Genomic DNA, 19,252 nt, shown 5'->3' on the forward strand with positions numbered 1-19,252 from the left:
TGAAATAATAATACTGAATAAATAGATCAAATTTTCTTTTTTAATTTTTTTATGTTAAAATTTAGTCTTCGTTTTTTAGTTTAATTATTTTTTCCAATTTTGTTTTAAATTATACTTTTTAGTTTTATTACGTGTTATCTAAAATAATATTGTATGCGAGTTATTATAAATTTTTTTATCGAATCATAAATTTTATATTTTTTTATTAGACAAATATTATATTATATTATTGAAAGTTTTGTTATAAACAAAAATTCTTTTATATATTATAAACGTTGAAGTCTAATTAAAATTTTATTACTTCAAAAATGATGAAATTAAAAAATTTTCTTATATTCCTACTGAACTTCAAATTTTAAATTTAAAGAATTTAATTTAATATTTAGCTTTACGGAAGTCAATTTATTTTATTTCGACCTGGTAAATAACAAATTTTGGGAACTTGTTAATTTTTTAATTTTTTTTAAATTTTATTATTTAAAGGAAATAATAATGTTCTCGAATCACCAGTCTACCAATTTTATAAGTATGGTAAAGATGAGTGAGAATCTAGCTACCCAACTTTTTACTTTTTACTTCTTATTTCTTATTTTTTGTTTTTTGTTTCTAGTTTCTTCTTTAGAAATGATCCAGATCATTTAATACATGATATTTTACAAATGTTAATTTTTTTTAATGCTTATAAGGGTAGATTTTGAGATTTGAATTAATAATTTTTTTTATAAATTATCCTCAATTAATATCATCTTATATCATTTATTAAATATTTTTTAAAAATATTAGAATTGACCTGTGAAAGAAAAATGAGCATTTCAATGCTCAAATCAGCGTACGTTCGAACTATTTCACTCTCAAATTAATATTGAGATTTGTACATCCTAACGATCAATTTACCCTATATATTTTTAGGTAGTTAGCAGCTACATTATAAATGCTCAAGATAGCTGAGCTTTAAAATGATAGAGAAATATGCAGAGTAGTGACAAGTAGGTAGTTTGAGGCACCCCATGGCTGAAGTTCCAAAATTAATTGCTCATTATGCAGTGGTTTGTCTGATTGAGTTCAAACTTATGGAGTTGGTCTTTGTGTCAGCTTCAACAAGAGTTGTTGGATTAAGAAGAATTTTATTATGATGTTGATTTCAAGTTCCATTGGAATATGATTCTTCTTTTTGGACCATTTATTGTTAACATTCCTAAAGAAAAAGTTCTAGGATTAAATGTGTGATTACGGCGTGCCTATCGCCCTGGCACCGTAAAATGCATGATGGGTCATGAACCTATTTGAGCACAAAATTTACTCAAACTTGTTACAAATCTCGATGAGAATTGACTTGGCTTGCAGGCAAAAGAGAAAGGAGCACTCCAACGCTCGGTATAAGTCCAAACTGTTTCACTTTCAAATTAATATCAAGCTTCGCAGAGTCTTGAAAGTCAATTTACCCAAAGTATTTATAGGTAGCTAACGGCTAGATTATAAATGTCCATGATATCTCATCCGAAAAATAATGGAACAAAATGCGGAGTAGCGGCAAGTCATGTTGGGAAAATTACTTACCAACAAACTTTTTCCCTTCCACGATTCTTCACTGAAAACAATCCAACCACATAATAAAAGAAATATAAGGAAAGAACAATAAACAACATAAGAAATTTATAGTGGTTTACCGAGGTGCGGTATGTGTCCAATCTTTTGCTATACGCGGGTTCTACTATGATTCTGGGATAAATACAAAGCACAATACAACTCTCCCAAATCTAGAGGCTTAAACAAAAGTCACCTAGCTTCGAGGAACTACAACAATAGAATCCTTGAAATACAGTAATGAAAAACCTCACCAAATACCTATGAGAATTAGTTCCCGACGATGCACTATAATTATAGTATCTCGCCTCTGAATTGCTCTGGCAAACACTGTCTCACAACCCTCTGATTTCGTGCACCTACACGTCTAGCTGCCACTCTATTTTGCAACAACACAACATTAAAAAACCTAAAGAAAATAGGCCATAGCGTTCAGACGTTATCCATAGCATCTCAATGCTACGAACATAACAACGCAAAGCATAGACGCACGCGCCTCTCCATGTTTTGCCCTTCTTGTCACAACGTTGAGGTGCTGTCCCCTCGAGTCAGCTGGCTTCTACAACAACTTTTCATTCCTTATTTCAGATCTTCCATCATTTTGGCTTAACCAATCCCAACAAGTCTGTTTATGCAAGGATTTGCACAACGGTTCTTCACGAATTAAGCTCGAACCCGGTCTCCGGTTCCAACCTGAGCACTAGGGTGGACCTGCACAAGAGGGTAAGCACTCCGACGCTCAAGTCAGTATAGGTCGGACTCCGTATTTAGTTCGAGGTGAGATTCGATACCTGAGTGTGAAATGAAGCCCTCTATTTATAGGTGATGGATCCGACAGTACACACGACCGGCGGTTATATGTCTTTTCTCATATCGGACCTGTCGGGTTCCGAGCAGGTCGGACCCCAGTCAGGTCGAACCTTGGTGCCCATACTTAGCCTTTTATAACGGGCGAACCTGGTCTTCTCGGCAGGGCCGAGGTGGACCTAGGCAATCCTTTTTATTCAGTTTCTTCAAAACACTAATGAGGATCCTCCACGTGTCTTGGGTATGTTTACCCCCAAACAAAGTCGATGGTTTGAGGTTGATATGTTTCATCTTCCGCATCGCCGAACTTCCGAAATCAACTTATTCGCTATTAACCATAGTCATCTGATTGAGTTATAACTTCTTGAGTCAGACTTTGTGTCAACTTCAACTAGCTAGTGACACGTTGCAAACCACATTCTGTCCATAACATTATATTTTATTTTTTTGAATAGAATACGTGGTGATGAGTACTCGTAACTTTTTTATCGGAGATAGATGGGTGCCTTACCTAATTATTTGAATTTTCAATTTATTATTTGTTTAGATTTTTAAGAACAAAAAAAATTGAGCACAATAATACTCAATAAATAGATGGATTTTTTTATGTTGAAATTTAGTCTTCATTTTTTACTTTTACTCTTTTTCCCAATTTTGTTTTAAATTATACTTTTTAGTTTTATTTCGTGTTATCTAAAATTAATAAAAAAAAATTGCATGGGAGTTATATATTTTTTTCAATTTAATTATAAATTTTGTATTTTTTTTATTAAACAAATATATTATATTATTGAAAGTTTTATTATAAACAAAAATTCTTTTATATACTATAAACTTTGAAGTCTAATTAAAATTATGTTAAAATTAATTTTTTTTATTATATTCTTACTAACTTAAAATTTAAAATTTAAAGAATTTAATTTAATAATAAGCTTTACGAAAGTAAAATTTATTGTATTTCAACCTTGTAAATAACAAATTTTGGGAACTTTTAATTTCTAATTTTTTATTATTTAAAGGAAAAAATAATTTTCTCCAATCACCAGTCTACCAATTGTTTCTACCAATTGTATATATGGGTATGGTAAAGGTAAAGGTGAGTGGGAAGATATCTGAGTAGCTAACCAACTTTCTATTTCTTATTTCTTATTTTTGGTTTTTGTTTTTATTTTTAGTTTCCAATGACCCATCCTTTTCTGGCGACCGACTAATTTTTCTGGTGGCATAATGTTATTTCTCAACAATCCATTAATTTTTACAATATTCTATTTCACTTTTTCAGCAACCATGAGTTTTCAAACGACATTTTGTTGCAAATCTCAACATTGGTGCACTGCCTCGCCTAATATTCTTCGACAATCAATTTAGTAATCGTAAGCACCTTCGTATTTAGTGAATGATATTTTACTTACCCCATGATCGTAGTATCTGGTCTCTTTTATAAGTGTTGGAGCCGTCTAGGGAGGACCCTACTTCGAGGCATGCTGGGGCCTATTGTGTACAAGCTCTGACCAGCTTTTATAAGACATTCTTGGCGCGTGGTATTATTCCCATGGCCTGCCACCCTGACCCGTCGCAGGTGTCTTGCAGCAAAGTGTGCTACGTTCATGCCTATACGACTCTGCTAGAGTAAGCGTTGGTCCTTTTGTTTGTCGTGCGTTTATAGGGGTTTGGTCCCCATTGCCATATGACCTTTCACGTTCTTCCCATGTTTCCCACTCGCTTTTCACCTTCAACACCTTTTATTACAAAGTATGTGTAGCATATACCCAAAATATATTTCATTTCATTCATAACACTATAAGTTGTCTACAAAAAGAAAATATCATTGAAGTATGATTTAACATTACAAAGTTAATGCAACATATATCTAAAATATCCTCGGTGTAAGTAACTTCCAAATAAAACATTTGAGATTGTAACAAATTAAAAATTCTCCTGGGAGGGAGAAAGAAATTGGGGTTGAGAGGGAGGAGGGAAAAAAGTAATTTCATGCTATAATCAAGGTTCGAAATATCGATGTCGATCGAAATTGAAAATTGATGGAAATTGTTTGAATTAGTTAATAAAATTTTAATAACAGTTTATGTATGGTATAAGTGATAACTTTTAACCATCATATCTAAAAATAACAATAATCTACGTATCGAAATGAATGTCGATGAAGACATCAGGACAAGATAATAAAAATTAATGGGAATTAATTTAAATTAGTAAATTAAAGTTCTGTTTTTTTTCATAATTTCTAATCAATCCTGGTCTTTAGTTAACGTAATTGAACAAAATATAAAATATCAATATATAAGATAGTATAATCGTAGAAAATTTGAGATATAAAAATTTATTATATAAAAGTGGGGCGACATATGAAATAGAACAAATAATTTAATATTTTAATTGTAATTTAATTATGTTATAATTAACTAGCTATTTTTAATCATAATATCTATAAACATAAGGGATATTTATATTGTTTGAGCCCGAAATTGATGAGCTCGGATATAATTTAGATCGGTACGTTCAGGACGAACCACTGCCAACGGTCCCACACCTTCCCTGAGCTCTCTTGGGACCTGCAAAACAAAGTTAGCACTCCGACGAGCAAATTAGTTTTAGTCCGAGCTAACTTGCCGAGACTTCTTAGGATTGCGTACCTTGCATTTAAGGCAAAGGTTTCTATTTATAGAAACTCGGCCCGACAGGGGTTTTGACACACCCTAAAATCGCGGCGTGTTGTCGGGTACGGAAGGGACACTGTTACGGACTCTGTATCAGCTCAGCTCGGCACTATAGATCTTACCCTGACTGCCGACCTGAGTACATTGGAGCCGCTTTCTCCATTTCGCCTGCGTGTTTAACCAACTCACCTTTTCGATCATGACACGTGGCAGGCCAGGATTCGCCTCCAACATTGGCCCCCACTTCGGCGGGGCGGAGGTCGGCTCAGCGAAGTCCTCCGAACTAACTGGAGACGGGTTGAATCCACGCGTGCATGTGTGACGTCATGGATGTCGTTAGCCTTAGCTTCTGCTTCGGGAACCCAAACGTCGTCGTGGGGACAGCCTGGTGTGGGCGGATCTTGTCCGTTGATCCCTCATTGATCGAACGGCTCTCGTGCCTCCATGCTGTCCTATAAAAGGCGAAAGTCTTTCACTTTTCACTTTTTACTTTTCACTTTTGGGTTTTCGTGTATCTCGGCCGTTTCCAAGTCAGGTACTCTCTCCCTCTTTCTTTAGATAGTTCTTTCAAGTCCTCCCAGTCAGGTCTGGCGATGAGTAGCTCGTCTAGGGATTCGTCGTCTGGGTCGTCTAGTTCCTCTAGTACAGATGACGTTTTAGGAGATCCGACCTTAGCTCCTACTTCAAGGAACCCTTACGTCGAGGATAGCTCGACAAACCCCAACATAGCCTCAACCTCGGGAAACCCTAACCTCGGTCCTGTAGTTGAACTTCCTCCTTCATCTTGCTCGGTAGGTAGGTTGGCCGAGCTCCGCAAAACTTACTCGATCCCCAACTCCATAGAGCTTAGGGTGCCTAACATCGGGGAACACCTCGACGACCCTCCTCCGGGCTTCGTCAGTTTCTACCCCCAGATGTTCCATAGGGGGGTCAGACTTCCACTCCACCCTTTTATACAAAGGTTCCTTAGCGCAGTCAACCTCGCCCCAGCTCAGCTCTCCCCTAATGGATGGTCTACCGTGCTCGGAGCCTACGTCCTGTGGTGGGTCCTCCGAGACGAGGATGAGGACAGGCTCACGGTGGACCAGCTCTTAGCGACCCACACCGTCAAAGCCTCCAACGAGGGAGAGGGTCGATATTACCTCTCAGCTCGGCGGAACGTAGGTCAGCTGATCAGGAACCCCTCCTCTAACAAAAATTGGAAGGAGTGTTGGTTCCTCGTCTCTGGCGAGTGGCTTCTGAGGGACGGAGGGGGTGAGCCGACCTGCCAAGTCCCAGTAGAGTTCAGGGACGTAGGTGAGTGTCTTAGGCGTGAGCTAGGGGGTGTGTTTTTTTTTGTCTTATTAACTTGAGCAACCTCGTTGCTAACGTCGACTTGTTTTGCAGCTCTTCCATCCCCCGTTCCGAAGATCAACAACAAGTCTTTGAAGATCATCAAACAAGCCCAAGGTCAGAGACTAAAGTACGCGTTGTGGGGTGAAGCACTCGTCTCAAACTCCCACCTCTTCTCCAGCGGCCTCAGTCCTCACGATCAACCAGACGAGCTCAAGAAGCTCCCCAAACCTCAGCAACGCAGCTCGCAGAAACGAAAAGCTCCTGAAGGTAACTTCTTCTCGACACCTCAGTTCGTTCAATGGAAGTCTCTGAATTAACCTCGTTTTCTTTGCAGGAATGGCTTTAAAGTTCCTCGCACTCAACAGTACAAAACGGCAGCGGGCCTCGGCCTCGGTTGCTCCGCCAGCGCCCCCCAAGTTCATCATCGCACAAGCAGCGCCGACGTCCCGGCTCCAGGGCTGGCCAACTTGGCGAAGCTTCAGGCCCTCCAAGCTCAGCCCCTACAGACTGTCGTTGGGGGTGAGAGATCGTCTACCCCTCTGGTGACGAAGAAGCGAGGGAGGGATACGCTTCCCTCCGAGGAGGTCAACTCCCGATCTCCACCTCCCCCCATCGTGGTCGACTCAAAGTAGGGGTCGCTACATGCTCGGGGTCATGGCGCCGAGCTCCCACTCCCTTTCAGGCTCGCTTTCTCCCGCCTCAGTATTTACGAGGCCGCGACGAAAGTGAGGTCCTCTAGCTCTCACTTGGCGAAACGAGCTGTTCAGGCGCCCGAGGACGCTGCGGAGGCGGTGAGAAAGACCATAGCTCATGTTGCGGAGGTAAGCTCGTGCCTACCCTTCACTTCTTTTTCTTTGTCTTTTCCGATCTAACCTCGAACCTTTGCAGCTGCATTATCACGCTTGTCTCTCGGCTTCGATGATGAGCTTGGAGCTCGGCGGACAGGACTTGAAGGAGGAGGAGACGAACGCCTCCTATGAGCGGAAAATCTCTGAGCTCCAGGCCGAGGTTGACAAGGTGCGAGCTGAGAAAGAGGTCGAGGCCGATAGGTCGAAAGCCTTGATAGCCCAAGCACGCACCGATCTGAAGAATGCCCGGGGCCGAGCCGAGACCTTAGAGAAGGGCTGGAACGAGGCTCGACAGAACTTGGCGAGCTGGGCCTACTTGGAGAAGAGAATCAAAGACGAGTTCGACGGCTTAGCTCGCGATATGGCAAACAAGGGCTTCTACTACGCCATCAATAGGCTCGACACTGCCTGCTCGGAGGACGCCATCGCCGCCGTCGAGCAAGAATACGAGTCCATCTGGGTGGAGCGACCTGCTGAGTCCGGTAAAGAGGCTGAGGTTGTTGGCGCCGAGGCGGGGTCCAGCAAGCCTGTCGACCCTCCTCAAGAGTAGACCATCTCGGCCTTCTGTTGTTTCTTGCTTTCTCTCTCTTTTTTCTCGAACCAAATCTGTACTGAGCTGAGGCATATATACCTCGGCTCTCCATTAAACTCTAGTCTAAATGAAATGACGTTGTTTTGCTTAGATCCGAGTAATTCTTTCCAATGTCCTTACACTTGTTGAAATTTAATTAAACCTTAATAATACCTTGGCTCTTCATCAAACTTCCAATTCAATGAAAACAAACCTCGTCCGAACTTGAGTTGTTCTCTCCGAGGTCCCTATACTTAGAAAACTTTAACTAAACTTCAATTTTAGTTTTGGCCTCGTTGTTTGAGTTTCTCAAGTCTTAGTAATTTCTTACTTACACAACGGCTTACGAGCTGAACATTTCAGATCGGCGGTGTGTATTTGGGATAACCAGGTTCTTACGAGCTGACCATTGTTTTGCGCATTTGTATTATTATAGGTCGTTTAGCATAGGTCATACCACCTAGTCTTCCTTGGCCCCCATTTGACGTAGCTCGGTAGTAGTAGGCGACGCTAACGGATAAAGTCAAATTTTGCACAAGCCATTAGAGATCGGCTTTCATTTATGAATGAAATTTTTACATGTCGGATTACACACATCTCACTGATAATAAACTCGCAAATGCTCGACATTCCATAGGTTAGGGAGTTGTCTCCCGTTTAGGTCGGACAGCAAATACGCTCCAAGTCGGAGTATTTTTAAGACTCTGTACGGGCCTTCCCAGTTCGGCTCGTGTGCTCCGACATGTTGCATTACCTTCTTGAGGACGAGGTCGCCAGGCTTGAACGTTTTGACTTTTACTCTGGCGTTGTAATACCGAGCCATACGGTTCTGGTATTCAGCTAGCCAAAGTTGGGAGTGAGATCTTTTCTCCTCGAAGAGGTCAAGATTCACGAGTAGAGCTTCAGTGTTGGCTTGCTCGTCGAAATTCTCAACTCGGGGTGTTGGCATGCCAACTTCCACAGGGACAAGAGCCTCCGACCCGAAGGCTAGGCCGTATGGCGTCTCACCAGTAGATCGGCGGGGCGTAGTTCGGTAAGACCACAACACCTCTGGTAACTTTTCTGCCCACCGACCTTTCAGAGATTCCAGCCTCGTCTTCAGGCCACGCTTGATGATCTTGTTGACGGCTTCAACTTGCCCATTAGACTGCGGATGGGCAGGCGACGAGTTGAGGTGACGTACGCCGAGCTGTTGACAGAATTGATTAAACTGGGCACCGTCAAACTGCCTTCCATTGTCGGTAATGATGGCGTTCGGTATACCGAACTGACATATTATGCTCTTCCATACAAAGTTGACGACCTTCGCCTTGGTAATAGACGCCAGAGGTTCCGCTTCCACCCATTTGGTGAAGTAATCTACAGCTACTATGGCGAACTTCAACTGCCCCTTCCCCATCGGTAGTGGGCTGATCAGATCTATCCCCCACTGAGCGAAAGGCCAAGGGCTTGGGATCGGCGTCAGCATCTCCGAGGGTTGCCTCAAAATGCTCGCGAAACGTTGACATTTGTCACATGTTTTGGCGAACTCCTTGGTGTCGCGCTCAATCGTCGCCTAGTAGTAGCCCTGGCAGACGACCTTCACGGCCATGGACCGAGCTCCTCCATGGTTTCCGCAAACCCCTTCATGAATCTCGCGTAAGACATATCTCGCCTCTTTTGGGTCGAGGCACCTCAGTAATGGTAGGGAATATCCCCTTTTGTAGAGCTTGCCTTCTTACATCAAGTAGTGAGCAGCTTGGCGTCGGAGCTTTCTGGCCTGGCTCGGATCGGCAGGGACTGAGCCATTGACCAGGAAGTCCTTAATTGGGTCCATCCATGTCCTCCGAGCTGGCGTGATCTCCATTATCTCAGGCTGGTCGATGGACGACTCAGCAAGTATTTCAACTGGAACAGTTCTTGGTAGATCGGTCTCGTATGCCGAGGCCAGGCGAGCCAGTGCGTCGGCGTTGGAGTTTTCGGACCTCGGCACCTGTTGAATCACATAGTCCTCAAACTGGACGAGGAGCCCTCGGGCTTTGGCCAAATACCTCTCCATACGAGCTTCCTTTACTTGGTACTCCTCGGTAACCTGATTGACAATCAGCTGGGAGTCGCTGAGAATCAGAAGTCGCCTCACGCTCATCCCTCTGGCGACCTTCAGTCCATTTATCAATGCCTCGTACTCGGCTTCGTTGTTGGATGCTCGGAAACTAAACAGGAGTGCGTACTCAAACCGAAGACTGCCGGGGCCGAGGAGCAGCATGCCCGCCCCACAACCTTTCTCATTGGACGAACCATCCACATAGAGTGTCCACTGGTCACGGACATCGCCCCCTGGCCTGGGTGGGGTCAGCTCGGCAACAAAGTCCGCGGCTGCCTGACCTTTCAACGATGTTCTCGGCTTGAGGCTCGTGAAGTCAATACAGACGCGCCACTTGCCGTTGGACTTTTTAACTAAAACTACATTAGACAACCACGCGGAGTAATGAACTTCTCTTATGAATTCAGCTCGTAGCAACTGCTCGACTCTTTACAAATTACATTACTTCGCTCGGCGTCGACAGGCCGACGCTTTTGCCTCACAGGCCTATAACTAGGATCTACATTAAGTCTGTGCACCATTATACTTGGGTCTATGCCCGGCATGTCGTCATGGGACCATGCGAATACATCAGCATTTGCTTTCAGAAAACCGACGAGCTCCTCTTTCACCACGGTCCCCAGTCTGCTGCCGATGCTGACCTGCTTTTCTGGCCCCAGCAGGGGGACAAGTTCTAGTTCTTCAGCTAGGGTACCACGGCTCGGCTCTGGTTCGTCGGCACACGGCCCTGTCGCGCCCGTGACCGCTGCACAAGTGATTGTTCCCTTCATCGCGGCAGCGTAGCATTCTCTGGACGTCTTCTGCTCACCCCGGACCGTCGCAACCCCGGCCGAGGTGGGATACTTCAAGACCTGGTGGTAAGTAGATGGGACCGCCCTGAGATCATGAATCAAGGGCCGACCAATTATGGCGTTGTACGCGGAGTTCCGATCTATCACAACAAATTCTGCGACCTTAGTTATTTGTTGATCTCCCTCGCTGATGGTAACAGGGAGCGAGACACATCCTTCCGCGCTAACTGACTCCCCTGCAAAACCGACCAAAGGCGTCGGGCTGAGCTTCAAGTGCTTCTTCTCCCACCCTAGGGCCGTGTACATCGAGAACGATAGGATGTTGGCCGACGCTCAACCGTCGATAAGAACTCTTCTCACCTTCACGTGATCTATGAGTGAGGCGATTACTAGGGCATCATTATGGGGCATGTGCACTCTTTCACCGTCTTGGTCGTCGAATAAGATCAGCATCACAGGCTCCTTGGGGTACGAGGTACAGACCTCGTATGCTGCTTCCCGAGCCAGAGCTTTTCTCTCCTGCCCCGACTGTCCCTCACTTGGGCCCCCATGGATGGTATTTATGACGGCGGGACGATCTTCCTTCCGTCTCGGTGGTGGCGTTTTCTCTTGCTTGTCCTCCTGAGCCGACCCCTCTGGCTCCACCCTTTCATGCCTGCCGACGTATTTTTTCAGATAACCCCTCCGGATCAGATCCTTGACCTGCTCCTTCAAGTGGAAACAGCGTGAAGTGTCGTGGCCATGGTTCTTGTGGAATCGGCAGTAGAGCCGCTTGTCTCGTTTCCCTGGAGGTCGGCGGAGCTTTTCCGGGGCTGCGAAAAGCGCCTTCAGGTCGGTGTCTTCGGCCGCCACGTAGATCTCCGTAATTGAGGCATTCAACGGAGTGAACTTGTCGAACTTCGGCCCTCGACGGTCTGAAGGGGCTTTCTCGTCTCGACGGCCTCTACTCTTATTATCGTCGGCCCGCCGAGACAAGCTCCAACCATCGCTGCGTTGCTTCTTGGGAGGAGGGGACTTTTGGTCCCGATCTTTACCACGGTTGCTTCGCCGAGCTGCATTGGCTTTCCACAGCTCCAAGCCGTCGATGTACTGGCGAGCTCTAGCGAGCATCTCGTTCAGGGAGGCCAACGGTCGGCTTCCGAACTCTATCGTCAAGTTCCTGTCGTTCAAACCCCTGGTGAAGTACATCATGGCGATGTCGTCGATGCAACTTACCACTTTGACATTCTCGTCCATTAACCGAGCGATGTACTCTGTCAGGGACTCATTGTCCCGTTGCTTCACTGTTCCGAGGTGAGAGGGTGGCAACTTTAACAACTGTCGAGCTGAGAATTGGTTGATAAACAACCTTCTCAGTTGTTGATAACTTTCGATGGATTGGGGCTTCAACTGTCGGTACCACAATCTCGCTGAGCCTTCCAAGGCTATTTGAAATGCTCGGCACTTCATAGCATCGCTGCGGCCAGGAAATCCATCTTCCCCTCGAACACCTCTACATAAGAGATCGGATCTCCAGACCCGTCGTAAGAACTCATGACCGGAGCCTTGAACCTCGGTGGGATAGGTGCGTCCACAATCACTTGGGAGAAAGGCGGCTCCTCTTGCTCGGCCACGCGATGCGGATCTATAGGCCTGCACTGTCACTTGAGATCTTCTATCTCCCTCTGAAACTGATCCCGGAGGAGGTCCACTTCAGATCGGAACGAATGGTCAGCGTGGGAGGACCTCTCTTGAACGTCGACCTCTGGGCTTTCCTCCTCATCGTCGACCAGATACTCCCGATCTTCGGGTGCCACTACTCGTCGCCTCGACTTCTCGGCACCTTGACCCTGATGGGCGTTGGAGCTATCGAAAGATGCCAAGGGAGTCCGAATTGGTCGGATCCTCGGGCGCCGGCCTTCGACCCGGTGGTCCTGCTGAGGGTGGTCATGAACCTGCGCTTCCAGGGCACTGCCTGTCCTCGCCCGTTGTGGCTTTTGCGAGGGTGCTCCAGCTCGAGCCTCCCTGCAAGGTCGGAAATGATACTCCGTTCTTTGGGTAGGATGCATCGGTCCCTTTCCTCGAATGGGATCCCTGGAGACGGAAGGGCTAGAAACCTCGCTGCCTCTTTCGACCGCCTCGAGCCTTGCCTTGACTTCCCTGAGCTCGGCGATCACGCCGGCTACCATGACGGGGTCCACGCCTGCATCGGCACTTGCCCCGGAGCGTGCACCTCTGCTTCCCTAACCGCGGAGGTGAGGTGCACGGGGCGGCAACCCGTTTCTCTGAGGTTGCGGCGGCGGGAACTGATCTGAGGCGAGGTGGAAGTCCCGGATTGCTACTGGATCGGATGTGGCCGGCCGACCTCCATTCTCCTTGACCACCCCCGCCTGGGGTCGTTGTTTGACAACGGGAGTTCCGGCCACCTGAGAGTATGTGAGTCGAGGATGGGCTCGGGAAGTGACAGCATCCCTCATCGGAGAGCGGATAGGCGAAAGTTGAGATCGTGACTGCTGAGAGCGGGTTTGGGCCATTGGCTCAGATTGCAAAAGGTGAGACTGATTTCCAGATGTGTCGATCCCCACAGACGGCGCCAGATGTTTGAGCCCGAAATTGATGAGCTAGGATATAATTTAGATCGGTACGTTCAGGACGAACCACTGCCAACGGTCCCACACCTTCCCTGAGCTCTCTTGGGACCTGCAAAACAAAGTTAGCACTCCGACGAGCAAGATAGTTTTAGTCCGAGCTAACTTGTCGAGACTTCTTAGGATTGCGTACCTTGCATTTAAGGCAAAGGTTTCTATTTATAGAAACTGGGCCCGACAGGGGTTCTGACACACCCTAAAATCGCGGCGTGTTGTCGGGTACGGAAGGGACACTGTTACGGACTCTGTATCAGCTCAGCTCGGCACTATAGGTCCTACCCTGACTGCCGACCTGAGTACATTGGAGCCGCTTTCTCCATTTCGCCCGCGTGTTTAACCAACTCACCTTTTCGATCATGACACGTGGCAGGCCAGGATTCGCCTCCAACATATATAAAAATGTCAAAGAGAATTTCAAAGACAATTATGGATAATAAAAAATTAGTGAATTTTTTTTTAATTAACTAATAAGCGTATAATTGTTTTTAAATTAGGCTATCTGATCATGCTTAATTATCATATCCAAATAGATGTAAAATATTGGTTACATAATGAAAAATATAAAATATGGATATGGAACAAAATAATTATAATTTTTTCCTTTGAAAAATAGAGAAATCTTTTTTTATTCAGATTGATATTAAAATCGTCAACGATATCTTATGTTTGTAGATAGAAGAGGAGAAAAAAAATCATACCGTTTTAATTAGAATATAAATAAATAAAATAAAATAGAATAAAAATAGTGTGTGTGAATTGAGAGGGAGAATGAGAGAAGAGGTAAAACTTTCAAATGCGAGCCAAATTCTTTTCTATAAATATCTTGACATGTCGGATGTATTTTTACACTAGAAAAAAAAAAGTTTTATTTGAAATTTAATTTTTCAAATGAAGTAGTCAAAGTTTCTTTTTTAATATTATATTTAATTTTTGATATTTATGTTTTATCAAAAATAATAAAATAATATTTTTATAAATGAAAAAAAAACTAGAAACAAAAACAAGAAACTTATGACCCATTTGATAATGTTTCCGTTTCTTGCTTTTTTGTCTACTCATTTTTACGAAGAAAAATAAAATTGCATGCTTCAAACACTCCTGGATTAAAAAAATAATAAAAAGATATTTTTGTTTATGTTGGAGGCGGATTATCACCTATCACGTGTCTACATCAAAGATTATCAATAATTTTACAAAATATGTGTAATTATGTTTATATCAGGAAACATATTTTGGTTTTGAGTCTAAAGTAACAAAAACGTATATAAAGATGTAAATAGGAGCAAATGCATGCGATTTCTATCCCCAACACACAAGCGATTTGGAAGCCATGTCAAACTGAAGTTGCGGCCACTTCGTCCAAAAATCGTGGCCAATGGCTACATTTTATCTGAAATTACAATAATTGATTGCGTTTTACCTGAAATCTTAGCTAGTTTGCGATTTCACTGCCTTAATTTTTTTAAAATAATTTCTAACCTACATTATTTTTGTGGTTATTTTTAAAAATAACATTATTTGTAAGAAAAATCCCGAAAAACGTCCTAAAACATTTATGTGAAATTATGGAGAGGCATCTGATGAAAGAGAATTTTGTGATGTAATAGTTTTTTTTTTCTTTGAAAATTTGTGACATAATAGTTGAACTATATATCACAAATTTGGGTTACAAAAATAGAGCTTTTAATTTAATTTTTAAAACTAAAAAAAAGAACTTACGAATTTTGTTAAGAAAATAACTTTTTATTTATTTTGAAATTAAAGAGATTCTTTAAAAGAAAAAAAAACTTTTATTTCTAAATAAAGTCAAATTTACTTCAAACAAAATTTATTTGCTAAAACTTATATTTTTGTTAAGATTCTTTTTCATACCATAATAACTATTTATAAAAACTTAAAGATCATCTTCAAATCCTATCTTTTTATTTCCTCCCTTTAAATCTTTGCAAAGATAATTCTTTTTAAAATTAAAAAAAAACTCAATGTCGATTTTGATGCAAAAAAAAGACCAATTATGAATAGAAATCCACCTACGCAAGCTTGGAAAAAAAGAAAAAGTCAGACTTGGACAAAAGGAAAAAAATATCTACTTTTGCACTTAAAAAAAACAAAATAAATTATCTTTCAAAACTGTCTTCATTTAACAAAAAGAAAAAAAACTCCTTAATTTTAAAACAAAATATATTGATCAAAATCTTTTATTTTCTTTTCTAACATCTTATTTAAAACATATTTTAAAATGTTTTGCTTTTTATTTTGAAAATGTTTTATTTCTTCAAAATAAACCCTAAAAAAACTTTTTTATTAAAAAAGAAGTATTGTGTAGTGGATTTCGTTGTACCATTGGTTCTACCACCTAAATGCAAAATCATTCAATTTGGATCCACTGGAGTTCATGTTGGAGGTCGTGCTACTGCAAGTCGTCAGATGTGCTGCTCGTCGTCAGGACTGGTGGTTGGTTTTTAGGGGAGGATGAATGAGAAAGGAAAAAAAATGGATATGGAAGAAGTGGGATTTGAGAAATAATGAAAGAGAAAAAAAAAATTGGTTAGTGTTTGGATAGTGAAAAAGAAGAGGGAAAGAGATTGAGTTTTTTTACCCTCACTCATCTACAATAGCCTCCGTGCGGGAAAAAAAAAAGGAGAGTTAGAGAAAAAGGAAGGAAGGAAAACGAGACGAGGCCACGTATTTTCAAGCTTTCACGACGGAAAATAGGAAACAAAATCTATTTTAATTTTAAAAACAAATTCTTTTGTTTAAAATAAAATCAAATCAAATTCTTTTAAAACAAAATCTATTTTTTTAATTTAATTAAAACTTTACCTTAAAACTAAGAATAAAGTAAACTTATGTTATTTTTTAATTAAAATAAACCTTAATAAAGTAAAATATAATAAAAATAAAAATTAAATAAATTAAAAATAAACCGGACCAAATACAGTGTCTACCGAAATTAGAAACCTTTTGAGGTTGTTTGGTTGAAGGTTTTAAAATTTAGCTTGGAATTAAGATATTTGGGAATTAAATATAATCTTGTATACGAGATTAAGATTCAAGAGATGTCTCAAAATAAATTTTATATATATTTATTTCATGTGTATAAATTTTATATGCATTTTATTTTAGTGGAAACATTGATTAATAACTAAATTAAATTATTTTATATTAACATTCTATATTTTTCTATGTATTTTATTTCACTGTAAACATTGATTAATAACTAATCAAATTTAATTAAAAAATAAATAATATAAATTAAATTATTTTATATTAGCATTCTATATTTTTCTATGCATTTTATTTCTTGATTAATAACTAATCAAATTTAATTAAAAAATAAATAATATAAATTAAATTATTTTATATTAACATTCTATATTTTTCTATACATTTTATTTCACTATAAACATTGATTAATAACTAATCAAATTTAATTAAAAATAAAATAATAAAAATTAAATTATTTTATATTAGCCTTCTATATTTTAAATTTGAAGATTTAGATATATTGACAATTTAGCACAATGATCAATTCAATAATTAATTGTAAATGTTATTTAACTAAAATTTTTAATATATATATATATATATATTCAGCAAAATCATACCTATATATACAACTTTAAAATAAGTTAAAATTAACTTCCAATAATAAATTTACATTACTTAATTTATCTTTATTAAGTTAAAATATTAATATCATTTGAAGAAATTATGTTTTAATAATTAAGTTTCGAGTAAATATATTATAAATAATATATCTAAATTTATGTTGTTGATTTTATTTAGTAATTAAGGATATTAATCATTTTCATCCATTTAATTATGTCAGTTTATTACATTTTATAAAAAAAGAAAAAAAATAAAAAATTAAGTATATTCTTTAATAAATTAATTTATCACAGTAGAATAATTAATTTCATACATTATGGTGAACTTTTAATGTTGTTTTATTAATTATAAGTTTAATTTAAATAGTTTAACTAGTTTTAAGTAATAAATTTTCATAAAACAAAGTAAATAATTACAATAAAATAAAACAATTTATTGAAAAGAAAATAGAGGTATGACCAAGGTTCAAAATGTCGATGTCGATGGAAATGTCAATGTCTCGATTTTTCGGACATGTCGATGTTGATGGATATTTCAAGAAAAATAATGGAAATAGTGGATATTGATGCAAATTTTTTGAATTAATAAATAAGACATTAATTGTTGCTTAATTAGCCTATAACTAGTTATATCTAGATATATAAGTAATATACCCAGAAAAATATCGTCGCGATAAAAATGTCGAAACAAAATCATGTAAACAACATATATGAAATTGATTATGTTTTTTTTATAATTTATAATCCAATCTAATTTTTAGTTACATAATTGAGAAAATAAATATACATAAAGGATGAAATAATTTTAAAAAAATTAGATTTAATTTAAAATTTAAGTATTTAATAATAATTAGTTAAATTAATTTTCTTTTATTTATTTGTTTTATGATTTTGTTACTTAAATACTTAAATTTAATTTTAAAGTTTGTTTTTATTTTTAAATGATTTTTTTTATAATCGATTTTGATTCTGTTAGGCTTTTAAGAGTTAACTTTTATTTGAAATTTGATTTTTTAATCATTTTTTTTATTAAAAATTACCTTCAAATCTAGTCAACGCTTCCAATATCTAATTCCACTTATTCGTGAATTTACGTTACGATTCATCTCTCACATTGCTGTTTCTCTTCTTCATATTTCTCTTCTTTCCCTTTGTTTATTCCCTTTTGAAAATCCTATTTTCCTTTGAGTTTGTTGCCAATTTCACCATGAGATTCATTGGTTTGTGTGTTTTCTCTGCTCTATTTCCATAGATCATGTTATGGATTTCGTTTTTCTTCCTTAAATTTTATTCCCTTGTCTTTCAACTTTTAGTTTCACTTCGTGGATTACTCATGCCTTCGATGGAAGGAAAATAGGAAGGTTGAAAGGAAAAAATATATATATAGTGTTGAACAACATTTTATGTCGACGACATGTCGAAATGTCAGCGACATGGGGGAAAACGACTTTTGCTCCCACGTGTCGATGTTGAGGTGCTCGACACGTCGACCTGTCGTGTCGCTTGAAATTTAGATACTAGGTATGACACAAAACCTATGGACAAACCTATTAAAATTGAAGGGTACCTTGTCCATGGGAATAAGGTATTCCAATTACACATCCTCATTCCCATCTAGTAAACCCCTAACCAAATGGCCCCTCCGACTATGTGAACCCCGAATTCACAAGCATTAATTAACCTCCATAATTAATTTAGCAAATCCAAAGAAGATTATGGTAGTGTTATCTTGTTCATTGAGAAAAGCTGAGCTAAGAAAAACTAGCTCCCTACTGGTCGGGTTGATCTAACTTAACTTGAATGTTTTAGTTTGAAACCTAAATCAATTCAAAAGGTTTTCCACCGCGGTTGGCAAACTTGAAAAAAATGGCTCAAAGCACCCAATTTCAGTAAAACTTATGTCTAAAAAATCACTATCACAAGAGTACTTTAGATAGTATTCTAACTAAATCCTTGATATTATCAATATTCATGGGTTTCAATCTCAAAACTAGTTTTAGATCGGACCAATTGACTATGGGAAGAGTAGTTCATATCTATTAATAGATGTCACATCATCACTCATAGCAAAAAATAAAAATACTCCTACTTAATATATTCAAGAAAAGGTAGTTAGAAAACAATAAAATTACAGAAAAACTCTTACTTAAACAATTCATATCATTATGTTTTTCAAAAATTAGAAACTAGAAACCAGGTACGATAACTTAATAGGCCTTAAAAGCTGGCCTATGCCTTAGGAGAGACGTGAGGAAGATGAGAATACGATTCCTTTCATATATTTACAATGTCTTTTCATTGTCTTCTCATTTGATCC

The 19,252-nt window shown here is 39.6% G+C and overlaps 1 protein-coding gene across 1 annotated transcript; it reads right to left on the bottom strand.

Annotated features, from left to right (window-relative positions):
- Positions 1-11,030: 11,030 nt before the first annotated feature.
- Positions 11,031-12,146, bottom strand: LOC148207540 (uncharacterized). Its single transcript, XM_088118419.1, has one exon. It carries the CDS (start codon positions 12,144-12,146, stop codon positions 11,031-11,033), a length of 1,116 nt encoding a protein of 371 aa, XP_087974545.1.
- Between the last annotated feature and the right edge of the window lie 7,106 nt (positions 12,147-19,252).

The sequence above is a fragment of the Momordica charantia genome, unplaced genomic scaffold, assembly GCF_013281855.1.
Source record: "Momordica charantia cultivar OHB3-1 unplaced genomic scaffold, Mcharantia_2.0 BLBB01000140.1, whole genome shotgun sequence".
In the NCBI taxonomy this organism is placed as follows: Eukaryota; Viridiplantae; Streptophyta; class Magnoliopsida; order Cucurbitales; family Cucurbitaceae; genus Momordica; species Momordica charantia.